At 42.7% G+C, this 14,814-nt stretch overlaps 1 protein-coding gene across 8 annotated transcripts in view; it reads right to left on the reverse strand.

Moving 5' to 3' along the window:
• The window catches only part of SH3PXD2A (SH3 and PX domains 2A), a 246,473-nt gene that overhangs the window by 16,040 nt on the left and 215,619 nt on the right, over positions 1-14,814 (reverse strand). For all 8 annotated transcript variants that reach the window (XM_021536306.2, XM_021536305.2, XM_021536308.3 and 5 more), the window contains 2 exons: positions 5,252-5,369; positions 829-1,163 (listed from right to left, as the gene is read on the reverse strand). In XM_021536306.2, the coding sequence (XP_021391981.2) occupies positions 829-1,163; positions 5,252-5,369 (453 nt within the window). The remainder of the gene's footprint in view (positions 1-828; positions 1,164-5,251; positions 5,370-14,814) is intronic.

Below are 14,814 nucleotides of genomic sequence, written 5' to 3' on the forward strand. Positions count from 1 at the left end.
CACAAGTACTGCTAAACACATTTTGCAGCAGCTCTCTGCTGTTACACAGTGAGAGAATAGAAATGAGTATTTGCAATATTTAAGGCATCTCTATGAAAGAAGAAAGGAAACTATGAGGGTATATTAGAAATACCAAGGAGGCTTACCTATTCATCTCTGCTAAGCCAGCAAATTTAAGAGAAAATCACTGCCAGAAAGCAGTGCATTGTATATTCTACTGGAACTCACCAGCTCCATTGCACACTGGCCAACAAAGGACTGGCTAATACCTGTTTCTCCCCACCCCCAGCAGTAGAAGTAATTCACTAAACACTCACATTGTTCTCTTGCCTATAATTTTGCCATTCCTTTCACAGAATAGCATCAGCATCTGCATTTTGCAGATGAAGTAGTAAAAACACCATAGCAACTTGTCCCCAGGAAAACAGCAGAACAAATGCAAGACAAGACACAGGTGGTCTCCTCAACTTGAACATGTTATCACATCATCTACATTTCTGGGGTAGAAGGGCACATTTTAGAGTGTTCAAAAGGAAAAAAAAAAAAAGTATTCTATGGAAAAATTACCAAAGTAAACACATGCAGGCTAAGATAAAGCACCACCAGACAGCCTGTGTATAAAGTGAAGTTAAATTTTATCACTACTAGTGAAGGACCACATTCTGAGTTGCTCTTGATGCATCTACAGGCTATGCAATGGTCTGTTTGTGTGGACTTGGCTGTAAGGCCAGGACATGTGGGACCTTAGCAGGCAATGCCAGCCCTGAAAGGTAGAGAACAAGAATTCATTGCAAGCCTGTGAAAACCCAGACTACTTTAATGCCTTACTTATTTGAGCTCTTTGTGGTGCTATCCTTGCTATGGCTGGGGATCCCTGGGCCAGTTTGGAAGCCTGCTTGTCTGGAGTCATCATAGCATTGCCATTAGAGTCATTGCACAGGATGGGCAAACTGATTTCCTTCTTGGTGATGTGAGTTTCTGCAGACTCGTTTTCTACTTGAGCTTCCTTGTCAGTAGCTGATTTCTTGTTCAGCAGGTTACTGATCTCCATGATGTTTCCTATGATTTCCACTGGCCCAGTTAAGTTCTTTTTCCTAGATGGAAGATCATCTTTAGCCTTCTTCAGATATGAAGCTGGGGCCCAGCCTTCTTTGCCCAGATACCTGGAGAGGCAAAGGAAACACCATCACATCATACACAGCTTTCTAATGCATTTCAGGTAGAACAGCTAAAGCAAAAATGATGGATGAAAACATCAAACAAAATTTGCAGTTCTCTGACAAAATTTTGTAGTCTGTACTCATTTATTATGCATTGATTAGACATATCAAAGCCAGTTGAGCCAGCAGTGAACTGCGTAGATGAAAGCCACTAATCATCCTAAGGAAGGAGTCTCTCTGGACAATAAATAGTTGCACACAAGGTAAAGAGTTTGTATTATGCCTCCCCTAGACAGTGCTAGGCAAACTTAGTGCTTTCTCACACAGCAAAAAAGCAAACTAGTAAGTAAAATATTTTAATAATTTTTAAACTTCCTAGTGGAAACTCAGATTGAAAACGGGCTAAAATAAGGGTGTACAGCACCTTGTACAGAGCACCTGTACCTGCAGTTTAAGATTGTTGTGCAAGTCTCCCCCCCTGAAACTACAAAGAACACTGGCCCTCCTTCCATAATTCCCAGTTCCACATGAGCAGCTTGCTGCCATGGAGCATGTAGGAGCCTTAAACCACTGCAGCTTCTTCTAGCAGCACTGCAAGATCAAGAAACAATTTGTCTGAGGAAAAATGGCTTGGATGGAGACTCATTTTCCTGAACAAGCTACAGGCAATTTGAAGAAATAAACTGGGAAATGTGAACAGACACCTGAATCCAGTACGTGTTCCTGAAACACCATCCTGAGCTGATCATGCTACACTTCAAACTGAGGTAATTCTTCTAAACTGGGCTTTAGGGAAGATTTTTTTTTCCTAACTCTTGCCATTCCTAACACCTCAGCAGGGATTTCAGATTACAATCAGACTCCAGGGAGGACCACGTGGATGAACTCTGCTTTCCCTAATGAAACCTTAACTTGCTACAGTGAGAGTCACTGAAAACATTCTCTCTAATTTCTCAAGATACCCAAAGCAGGCACGTGAACTGTGAGAAAGCCGAGTATCATCATCATTAAAATCCTGGTGCTCAGGAAATCTGCAGGAAATACAAGGGTTAAAGCAGTAGAACTCTAAGGCTCTTTATTGAAAAGTGAGCCTCATTAGACAGCAGAGGAAGGATCTGGGGCACATGGGAAATGAGCAATTAATTTCCTGGCAGGTGAGCATCTTTGTCATGACATTTGGATTCTGAGGTTTCCAGTGAGATTTCTGCATCAAAGCTCATCTGCTCTGCCTCATGACATCCCACACTTGAGAATGGCACTGGGACATTACAGGGAGAACAGGAAAATGCATTGTAGATTTGATTCTCTAGACTTCTTTACTACTCTTCCTGTATAAAAGCAAATACAATTCTGTCAATGCCTACAAGGATCTTTCTGTCCAAAATCCTGCCTTTTCCTCCTCACCCACCTAGACCAGGCAGGATACTAGAGATTCTGCTTCTCCTTGCATACTTGCCTTCTGTCACACATGAAGGTAAAGGTGTAGGATCTCTCCTGCTCAGGGAGTTTAGTGACAAGTTTTTCCAATGATTCTGATGTCAAAGCAAAGCATCCCAAGAGCTCTAAGCTTTCTGTTATGCATGGAGACTAACAAGTAGCAGCAACCTGGTACTAACTTGATTTGACTTTGGAAAGATACACAGCATCCACTGTGTGATTGCCTCTAGCTTGTACAGTATTGAATTGGGAGGGTCTCAGAATTAGGTGCAGTGATTTGGCTCCTTCATACTTCCAAAACTCTCCCTGTTTATATTACATGAAGGAAAAAATGGATTAAAACCATAGGAATGTTAAAAAAAGTCAGAAGTGCCTCTGTAAGTCTGAGAGTCACATCTGCTTTCCAGCTCCAGAGTATTGGAATTACTCCAGAGGGAAGCAAACTAGGGAAATAAAAAAAAAAAAAAAAAGAAAAAAAGAAAAAAAAAAAAAAAAGAAAGAAAAGAAAAAGAAGGACAGGAAATGAGGATCAGCACATAGCCAAGAATTTGGAGAAATTACATCTTTAAGGTGGAACAAGCTAATGCCTTTAAGGTGGATTCCATTTACAAACTACCGGATTTTTTTTTTTTTTCTCTCTACACATTGAAATGTGTTCAGTCTGTTTTCCAGCCCAGGGTTTGACTGCATTCTCCTCCTGCTCCCTCCCCTCACACACACAAGAGGAGGAGCTGCTCCTTCCAAGGCACTCAGTACTCAGAGAAGCACATTTCTGTCCTTTTCTGAGGGGTACCTAACAGCATTCAGGGCAGTTCCCATGTAATGAACAGCACAGCAAGCTGCAGATCAGCCACCCAGGCTGCACAGGACCAGCTTCCAGGGATGGAAAGCATCATCAACATTTCTTGAAGTGCTGCCCATTGGAAAAAACCTCTGTTTCTAAGAGTTTAATCCTCCAGGAGGAAAGTAGAACCGTGCTCCAAAGCAGCAGAGAGGAGTGCAGCTGGCACCCCATATACTTGTCACACATACAGGGAGTAATTAACATCTTCCAACAAGAAGAGGGGTTTCTCAAATCAAAATGCCTCTTCCAAAAAAGCCAAGCACATGCTTCAATCCCCAACTATCATGGGGTGGCTGGGGTATCCACTTCTTCTTCCAGCAGATTGCCATGAGTGAAGATGTCATGGAAACCACTGCAGCAAGTGCCTTCATGCTCCAGAAGGCACTCCTGTTGTATAGAAAAATGTGACTCCCAAGAAGTGTGTGAGAAAAAGGGGAGAAAAAATTCAACTAATTGTAGGAGTGCTAGTATGGCAGAGGGAAACCTACAGTAGTAACCAGGCTACACTGCAGAAATGAAATAAAAAAAATAACTAGAGGTGTCTTGCAATGGTTCTCCTCTCAGAAAAACCTATGTGCTCAATTCCCCTATCTGAAACTTTGGATTCCATTTCACTAGATAATTAAATTAAAGGAGAAAAAAATGTGACCTGACCAAACCCAGGCATTTTTGAGCTCCTCCTATCTAGAGTGCCTTCCTGGCTCCACTGCTATCTTTATTAGCTTATTTGTTCCATGGGATCATTAGATAGAAAACTGATATTTTTTCCTTCTAAGTAAGGCAAATCAAGAAAAACAACTGCTTCAGTCAGCACTTTCACAGTCCTCATCCATAGCCAATAAATCAAGCAGCATCCAAACAGAAGCAAGCTATAACTTGGGGAGGGTAAGAGGAAGAAATCACTATAATTACAGGTTGAATGGAAAAGGATGATTATATGAGATGTTCTGCACCGTTGTATCACATCTTGTTTGAAGAGAAATGGTATGTCACAGCACTGAGAGGTTCACATGCAGATACAAGAAGAGGGGCAGAAAAACAGAAGAGCACTAAAACCTAAATGCTGTGTGAACCTAGATGAAGAAAGCTCTCATCAAATGCTCATCCTGACACCCTACATCACTGAGACAGCATCTAACTTACAGTCTCCCCATAAGCATTTACAAAGGAGATTCTTAAAACTCTGCTAGGATCACAGTTCCAACCACATAGCAAAATTTGCTATACAATAACAACTTCACTTGGCCTTGGAATGCAGCCCCTCTACATTAGGAATATCCAATGTAGACAGATAAAAATCAAAGCAAATTAGCTGAAACCATGGGTAAGCTTGCACAAGGGCTATAGCCAGCAAACTGATCTCATATCCCTGAAAGTAGCACTACCTGCCCCAAACAGCTCAAGAGATCACAATCAGCCTTTCAGCATTGCTATAAATAGATTTAAATAGGTTGCAGACTAACTCTTATACTGGAAACACATTAAAATTACATACAACAGAAAGCCTTGTTAGGTCTCACGGATCTTAACTCAGATATGGGCTTTTAACTTGAAGTAAGGAAAAAAAACCTCTAAAACTGCAAGTTAAGGCATTTCCTCACTGGAATGGTCCACAGCCTTTGCAGACACTGTAGTGTTACTTTAGTCACCATTCTATCACCCCAGACTTTTTTTTACATTTCTTCAAGAGGCATTATATGAACAATTTGGGCTACCCTGTCCACCTACAGAATGATTTAAATCCTAACATTCAGTGAATGATCAGCAAAGCTCATTGTCACAGTTTCTGTGGGTTGCACAGCTTCTTTACCTGATGTACCACCATCCTTCCAGGTTCTTTTGGATGACCTCCACGGTGACCCCTTTTTCGAACCCAATCTCGTCTTTCCCCTGGCTGGCGTACGGCTGGATAGTGACATATTTCTCTTCTGGTGAGGGGAGAAAAGGCAACATCAGTTAGGGTCAGGATCAGCCCAGCTGTTTTTCCACACTTCTTGCTTTTAAACTGTTCTGCAGCGATTACGTGAAGCCATCACGGAAGGCGGAGCCCTGCTCAGGGGCCCACTGGTTATTTATGCTGACGACATGACAGATAATCAGCCCCTTGCCACTACCCTGCTGCTGATAACCACAAAACGTTTCCATGCCAATAATGACACAAAGTCCCCAGAGAGCTCCCCCTTCCTTCTTCCCGCCTCCCTCCCCCCGTCCAAGTTCCTCGAGCGGGTAAGGGAGAGGATTTGAAGCTGGACTTAACTCCCATACTGTAACTCGACAGAATCAATCCGGCTGCCAAATCAGCCGAGCATCACGGCGGGAGCTGCAGCCAGTTGGCTCTTTGCACACACACATGGCTGCACGAAGCATTGTGTTCCTGAAACCCGAGCGCTGCATCCCCAGGGGGACACTTCTCCCCAGCCCGGAGGGGCTGGCCCAGCACGCTGCTCTCCTTGCACCTCCCAAGCACCACAGGTCTACAGCAACGAGCTTGAAACGTTAAAAAAAATAGTGACAAAAGAACAAAAGAGGTTTGCATATGACAGGAGGCGATACAGCATTTGCCTTCATAGGTTGTGAAGTGGTTTACAAACATAGATTTGCTAAACCTCACTCCAGAGAAATGCACGTGTGACACTGGTGAAGGAGGGCCAGAACTGAGACACACACTTCAAAAGCACAGACTGGATTTCAAGGACAGTGTTGGAGCAAAAAATTGAGCATCCCTATTCATCTCCAGCATCTGTCCCCTTCCCAGGTGGGCAGAGGTTTTAAGCAGACTTGCTGAGAGCAAGCCAATAAGCAGAACAGACACTTGTCAACATCATCTTCCACCTACCCAGGAGTCATTTACTGCCAGCACTCCCATTACGGCCAAGGTCAACCTTCCCCTCTGGAGCTTAAAAATTACACCTGCCATTGAAAACTTGAACTACCATCCTTCCTCTGCAGCAGCAGACATGGGAAGTGTCACAAAACTCCTCTCCTCAACCCAAACTATGGTGCATGAGACAGCATGAGTTTCTGTAGCTAGATTAAAGGCAGGGAAGGCAAGCAATGAAGTGCACCCCAGCCAGACTTCCTAGCACTTTCTACCAGCAGTCACAACAAGGCAGGGAAAGAATAAATGGAGGGCTGTCAGTGCAGAAGAATGAGCAGGAAATAAAGTGAATCCAAAGCTCCTGATCACTGCAGAACAAAGGAACTGTGAAAAGGCAGCAGCAGCTTGAAGAGAGCACTCTTTAGGAGAGTAAAACAGATCCAAGCAGCTGTTTGATTTTGTGGCTCAACTGCATTTTGTTGCTGGGTGAAGCATAGAAACTTTAATGAAAAATAAACCAAAGCCCTTACTGAGACAGAGTAAGAAATAATACCTCAGAAAAGGGAAAATAATGTTGACAGAGCATCTGATGAGAGCAAATTCAGCAAAGCTCCATCTCTGAAGTCAAGTTCCCTTGACTGGTCACATTCGGATCCTTCTAATTCTGATGGGGCAAAATTTGTCAAAACCTTTGCTATCAAGAGGAAGAGACTCTCTGCTGTTCTCCCCTAGGAGGGCTGCTTTACTGGCTTATCACTGGTAAGAAATTCCAGCTAGTTTGTAATTAGCACCATCAGCATATGACACCTTCCCCACAGAAATATTCCACTACAAGATGGGGCATGAAAAATGAAACCTGACAAATGAAATCCCAGCTTCCAAATCACAGAACAGGAGAGTTTTCCTAGCTAGGTTTCTGCTCTGGGTGGTAGAACTGGACTAATTTTTCCTCTATTTTCAAGTCTGCTGCAGAAGGAGTTCCATGTCTGGTTTCCACTGCATGCAAAGCACTAAACTGAGCTGCAGAAAACCCCTGGGCAGCTAGATCTTGTCCCTGTAAGGGCCAAGGGAAAGTTCAGAGCTGCTCTGTCCAGATACACATTGTTTCAGACACTTCCAGAGATGTTTCTAGGACAGTAATACTGAGCTAAGCATATATTTGCTGAGTCTTGGAAGAAGGCCCTCTTTTTCCTTTCCTCCATACCAAAGCTGCTTTATAACCCAGGCTGTCAGAGGTCACCCTTGCCACTAGAACTCCCACAGAAATTGCTGTTTATTCTATTTTTCCTCCACACAAACACCAGGCTCTGCTTCAGCTAAAGCCAATTATGCTCCTCTTGCTGGGCAGAGTGGTCTCACTTTTCAGGGATGTGGCTTCCCTTGTGCTGCAGATAACCAAGCATAGGGTTCTCATTCCTAACTTCCTACACAACTTTCCAAACCTGTGTGTGAGGAATTGAGACAGTGGTAACCCATCTAACCCAACAGCACTGGAGGCTGATCACTCAGGAGAAACAGTAAGGCTCTTCTGAACTGCCACTGTCTCATTCTGTCCATGAGCACCTTCACTGCTTACATCTTCAGTCCTGCAGCTGTCAACTCAAGACTACTGCTTTTTGAGAGTACTCCTACTTTAGGTGACTCCTCCCTATACAGAAGAAATCAAAAAATATGAGTGCATGGAAATAGGGAGGGAAGAGAGAGAAAAAGGATCTCCCATGAAGCAAGACAATTAAAAGTGTTAAAAATCAACTCTAGAAAAGAAGGTCCCACAATGTTTTTGTTTAGCAGCTCTATTTTTAAGCCTACAGATAAAAGCCAGGAAGCCACTATTACAATTTCCCCTTGCAAAGTACTTTGACAGCAAAAATTACATTTCCAAGATTACACACATTTGGTTTCTGTCAATGCTGCAGGAGATACCACAAACATACACGAGGTTTGTAACTTAAACAAACTGGAGATATGGGCCCCCTTGTAACCAAAGTGTAAATTCTGTTTTGTTTCTCAAAGATTATCTCTAGCTGGTGGACACTTTGTATAAACCAAGATTTGCTGAAGGAAGCAAGGGAGCTCTCAGTGGATGTGTCACTGAAGAGGACTGATAATACCATTCAACATATCAGATTATTATTCAGAAGTCTTTAAGAAAAGATATTTGACACTTCATGACTGATATGTAAAGTTACTGTAAAGACTTGACATAGATAAATGGTTTCATGAAAGAATCAGCAGAGCGTCAGACAGCAGAATGACATTGCTGAGTTACTCTGACAAATCTGATCTATCATGCTGGCTTCATTCAGCTTCTGTGACAGGCAATAGTATAAAACAGAAGTCAGTGAACCATCCCAGACCTACCACTGAAGTTATATGCCCAGATCTACAGAGAATACAAAAGCGTATCATTTTGGTTCATTAAGTTTTGACTTAAAAATTACCAGGAAAAAAAAAAAGACAAACAAAAGGATAATTCGTATTCCCCAGCTGCAGCTTCTGTTACATCAACCTCAGTGTTGAGGTCAAGTGTGCAGAATAAACCTTACTGCATGCTACAAAGCACATACACCAGCTGAAAGGCTGCATTTAGAAACAATAGGATGAAAGTCCTACCCCCTTTGAGCTGAAAATGGGCAAGAAGGCAGCTCTGTTCTTAGTGAGTGACATCCAGAGATCTATTAATTGCCAACTTCACTCCCATTCCTTTATCACTAATTTGCAGGTCAAAGACACTTTTCCCAGCTGAGCTGAGGGAGGTTCCTCTCTGGATTTTGAGCTGTCCCAGTAAATCTGAACAAGGCATGCATGAAGAAGCAAAGCCTGTTTGGCAAAGAGCTATGCTACACATCTGTCACATCATGCATAATCCAACTGCAACCTACCTAGGCTGGAAGGAAAGGATTAGTATGTGCCATTCTCTCTCCTGCCCAGACACAGACACTATTTAAAATATACACAACCAGATTTTTTGCACTATTTCAACCACCCAGCTCATACCTTGCTGCTGTAGCTGTGCTCTGCCCAGGCAGAGCTTCCCAGACACTGTGGCAACCCAGTGCTCAGCCCACTACTCATTCCAAAGCCTCAATTCCCTGTCAGTGTATCTTTCTCCTCTTTCCTTTCCTCCTTCCCAAAAGAAGGCAGGCTTTTGTTTTGTTCTTGTTCTACCTAAAATCTCCTGAACAAATACAGTACAGAACTAGGACCAAAATACAGGGACAGAACTTGGTGGATCACTGGGAAAACAGCATGGACAGCAGAGAACAGTACCTGTGTCCTTGGAACAGCCCACAGTAGTACAGAGAGGACTTTTTCTAGCAACAAAGATTTTCCTCCAGAAAATGCAGCACAGGTAGGGCTGTCCAGCTGGAAGGTGTGCACACATACAGAACAAAGGATCTGAGCTGTGCAGTGCCCTACATGACAGCCACATACACTGCATGGTCTATACAGATATACACAAGGAAATCAGACCTGGAACAAGGAAATCACTGGTATTTGAGTGTTATGGATCACTTCTGCGCAAGTTGTTAACATCTAATGTCCTTCTGTAACCACTAGAAGAGGACAAAAAAGCACAAAGGAAAGAAAACAAAAAACCCCACTAAAACAAGAACACAACCATTTTGTGTTCCTCCAGCACCACCACCGTGTTCTGCCAAGCTGAGGCCTTTTCTATACATAAACAGTAATAGCTCTAAAACTAAAAAGCCACTTTAAAATCAGTTTTTGAATACAGAGCCGAGTCAAGATAACCCATACAAAACTTGATCTAAAACCTGGCCAGGACAGTTTAACACACCCATGTTCCTTGTCCCACCCATTTTAAGATAAAGCTTAATGAAGTGCAACTTTTCACATAAAAAGAATTTATAATACAGCTATTAAACTATCATATGATTTACAGTAGAGCAAGATGACCTGTAACCACCTTGGCAACATTCGTCAAGTAGCAACAGGTCACCTCTGCAGCCACAGTGTAATGAGGACTGAAATACTTATTCTGTCTTGCCCAGCCTGTTCACTGGCTGTGATAAAACATACTGGCTGCAGCAAAATGAGGAATGAGACATTTGACTTTGTACATTTTAAGAGGACTTAATGTCAATGACAATTATTTTTGGATAATTGCAGATCTTAACAACTGTGCTTTTTTTTTTTCCCTTTTGTGTAGGATTGCAGAGTGCAATCTAATAGTATCAATGGCAATTATTTTTGGATAATTGCAGACCTTAACAACTATGCTTTTTTTCCCCCTCTTTTGTGTAGGATTGCAGATTGCACATGGTGAGCAATTGGGTACATTCCAACACATACCCTTTAAACAACCTATTTCTGAATAAGTTTTCTTTTGCTTCACCTGATGTACTTCTGTCAAGTAGTAAAGGGGAATCTCAGAGGAATTTTTAAGCATTAGTTATAGCATTTCCCATACCAGGTAACCCATTAGGGCACCTGTCCCACAGGAAAAACCTCAGGACAGCTAAGATGAAGCTCCATTCCCTCCTGAAGAAATTTTACTGACTTGGCTGACAAAGCAAGACACTGAACCTGACAGCCTGTGAGGCTTTTCCAAACCCATCTGTCAAAAAAGAATTTCATATTTTGCATGTATGACTGTGAACACACACACACACACACCCTACACTGAAGTTATGAGGTGTCTCAAAATGGTAGCTTGGTCCTTCTTCTGGCTGTGTGGATTTATACTTATTGTCAGGTCAAGGAAAGCAGACCTAGGTTTTACAGCTCGAGTTGTAACAGAGTTTCAGAAGCTCTTTCAAATTCTTCCTTATGCCATCCTCCCATTTCCCTTTGCACTGATTATTTCACCACCACTGGTTATATCACCAAAGTGACAGACTTGCCCCAGCATTTTCCAAGTTCTCCACCATTGCTGGCCCCTCATTGACTCTTTTGCACAGCCACTAGAGCCACCTCATGGCTGCTTTGCTCGCTTCCCAGCCTTTCAGCACACACTGCTCTTGCAGAAGGCTCTTGGCACAGCAATACTCTGGCGTTTCAACCAGACTCTTACCAAGTGCACTCCCAGTTCAGTTGCTCCATCTTGAATTTTCAAGCCTGTGTGCTGTGCATTACTTTATTGCCCTACTACACACACTCACATGTTCATGTGGATTTCCCACTCCTTCAAATTCTGTGATCTTTTCCCACTCAGCCTCATGCCTTTCGATGATGCCTCATCAACCTGAGCAGGCTCCTTCCTCAATGGTATCAAATAACCTGAAGCTCGCAAATCCTTACTAAAATAAGCCTTACCTACCCTGACTTCCTGCCTTCCCAAACAAGCTTAGTTTTAGTCCTTCTCTAAAAGCTTTTAAAAAAGAAGGATCATTTTTCATTGTGAAAACCCCTTTGGTTGCAAGAAGATTCATGCCAAATTGCCACCTGCCCATGCTCCTTTGATGCACGGATCTCCTTCTCTTTGTTTAGGCTGTAAACTCCTTGGGACAGGAGCCTTGCCTTTAAGCAGCTAAAACACCACACACGTTTCCAGCCCTGCACAATCAGTCTCATCTTTCCCAGGCAAACAGCCAGTGCTCATACATTTCTGCTTCCAAGTTCGGAGAGCCCCAGCTCGGCATTCCTCTCCTTCACCTCTATTTTGTAAGTTTTCTATTTTTTGCCTCCATTAATAAGCGTGAAAGTTATTAGCAGTGCTTCAGGAGCCAACCATATAAGGGAGTCATTTCCTTTGCTTGGCTAGTGCTTGTACATGCCCCCAACTTTCTGTGACCCCCTCCTGGTTTGATATGCTGGTAGGGGAAGGGATAGGGGGGAACTGGGCTAGAAATTAGCCAATTAATTATTTCTCAGCAAAATGCAACAGCCCCAAACCTACATCTTCCAAACCACAGAAGAATTTTCTTTCAAAATACTTTCCCCTCTGTCAGCAGTCTGTGTTCGCCCTCCCCCACTCCTCCGCTCCACCCCCCCTTTGTCAGACCTGCCTCTGGAAAAAGTCTCTCTGTTCCAGAAAGCAATGCATTAATTCAACATGGACTTTGTTTTACTTGCCTAAATATGCAGGGACAGAATGGCTGTCCACAGTTATCAAATGTGTTCATCTGCAGACAGAAGCTCTTCAGCCTTTGTCCCTCTTCCCTTCCCTGCTTTTTGTTTTAAATAACAGAAAACCTCGTGCCAACAGATAGAAAAGAACAATAATGACATTTCTTCTGAACAGCTTTGTATTGTGCATGCTCTTACTTGAACCAAGCAAGGACCAATAAGCATTTACTACTTTCCTTGGAGAACAGAGTAAAAAGCCAACCAAACAAAAACAAAAAAGAAACCCAACCAAAGGAGAGAAGAAACTAAGTCTGAAGCTGCTCTGCTCTGGCTTGATTTAGCACAGCAATGTCACTCACAGTCTTCTGCTGTGATTGACAAACATTTCATCACCATCAAGCACAAGCAGGGAAGAGTGAAAACAAGGGGAGAAGTCTCATGGAGGGGCTGCCAAAGAGGGCAGAGCAGCTCTGGTGAGATGCAGGAAAGGGTAAGAGTGCACAAGCACATCAGCCAGGCTGGATTATCAGTACAGACCAAGTGCTCTTTCCACAGCTACAAAACTGGCTGAAGAAGCAGCCATGTGGGCTAGGACATGGGGTTCCAGTATTAAGACCAACTCAGGATGAAGTTCAAATATCAAGATCACTGGGTTACAAAGCTGCCTTCCCTCTACACACTACATTTGCCCATCAAGCTCCCTCTCTCCCTAAGATGGCAAGCAGTGGGAAGTTCAAACTTTAACTCTTTCAATGAATAGCTTATGCTTATGTACTAGGAGCTACTCCTAAATAATTGGCTCATTTGGCAGAAATTCAGCCCATATGTCACTATATAGTTAGTATAAATAGCTTTTAAAGTGTTTTCCTGCATTGTAGCAGCTCCAGTTGAAAGTACTGGGCACAAAACCAAAGCAGCAATAACTTAGGTCAGATATCTGGCATAGAAGACAGGCATGCAACATCCCAATTTTACCAATCAAACTGTAAAAGCACAAATGACTTTTCATTAAATTAAGCCTGTAAATAATCCTAAGCTCCCTTCCAGGGGAAGTTCCAGATAAATGCATGTGTAGAATTACTATTTAACCCTGTACAAAACATGAACTCTGCTGCTTGTAGGTCTAATGAGTATCAAGTCTGAGGAAAACTACAAACTTTCAGGCTTCTCCTCACAACCCATATTTATATTACTGGAGTTTCAGAATGCATAAGAAAAAGTTTAGAAAATGTACTACATTTAATATTAAAAAAACTGCCAGCTTTGCAGTTACATCAGAAACACAAACCAATGTAATCTCTTAGATCTGGGCACACCACAGACCATTTTAAAGAGAAAAGTTCAGCAACAAAAGTAATCTGTTTCTCTTTGTAGAAACAGACTACAGCTGTTCCCTTTGCAGATTTTTTTTTTTCAGGTTTAAAAAAGGAGCACTACCATGATATTGAACAATTTGTCTTTCATGTTTCTTATTCACAGACCCAGTAACATTGCTTCTAAATATCTGGAGGTCAGAGATGCCTACCCTCTTCAAATGGCTTTGGAAAGGTTAGAAATAAATAAGCCATGTGCTATCACTAATAATTCTCCCCCATCAGGCACAGTCTAACAGGGAAGCAAACACTCCTTCCTTCTGCACTCCAGTTTCCTCTGTGTTTTTAATATTCAAGTCACACAGAAAATTCAGCCCTTCAGAAACAATGCTTAATTCCATTGATTCTGGCCTTAAAGTGATTCTATCACAGGCCTAACTGATAAAAACGCTTATTAGTGGTATGGAAGCATAAATACAAAGGAAGGCATCCTTCACAGCTTGCTTTTAAACTCCAGTGTCCTCCTGGAGCTCACCCTTCCAGCAGCAAGGACCATTTCAAGCAGAATATTGCTGGGTGGGAGGATTTTCAGCCAAAATGTTTAATTGAGTTTGTTTCCAAGGAAGAGGCCAACTGGGGAAGGGGAAGCTGTTCTGCTTGTGTTGAACAATTCTGGCAACCTCCTGTTTGAACAACTTGAGTTCTGTGCTTTGGAGCAAGGACTTGAAGGTTGGCAGGGGAATGCATATGTACACTTCATGCGTTCTGTCATTTCAGTGCAAATTCACCCAAATTTGGCCTTGCTAGAAGTCTTCTGGGCTGGGATGGGAGGGGAAGATGGGAGAAAATCTCTCCTGACCTCATATAAACTGTTCTGTTAGAGAACAGCAGGCTGGACACCCAGAGAGACTCATACTTTCAACAACTGCAGTCTGGAAGGCGTAAATGTCTGTACAGGCTGCAGCTGTGCCAGATCATGAAGCCACTGTCTCCAACTTGTGCCCATTTATTCAAGTCACTTTCTTTATTTCCAATAAGCCTGTTCTTGTGAGGACTCCCTAACCTATCATTTCTGATGACAATAAACAGCTTATTTTTAGCCAGCCTGGCTAGCTGTGGCTGAAATACATTGGAGAGACCTTATAGAAGCAGCTCAGTCACCGGGTGCCCCAAACCTTGGACAAAAATCATAGATTGCTGAAGTTTGTG

Source organism: Lonchura striata, chromosome 7, assembly GCF_046129695.1.
Source record: "Lonchura striata isolate bLonStr1 chromosome 7, bLonStr1.mat, whole genome shotgun sequence".
Classification (NCBI taxonomy): Eukaryota; Metazoa; Chordata; class Aves; order Passeriformes; family Estrildidae; genus Lonchura; species Lonchura striata.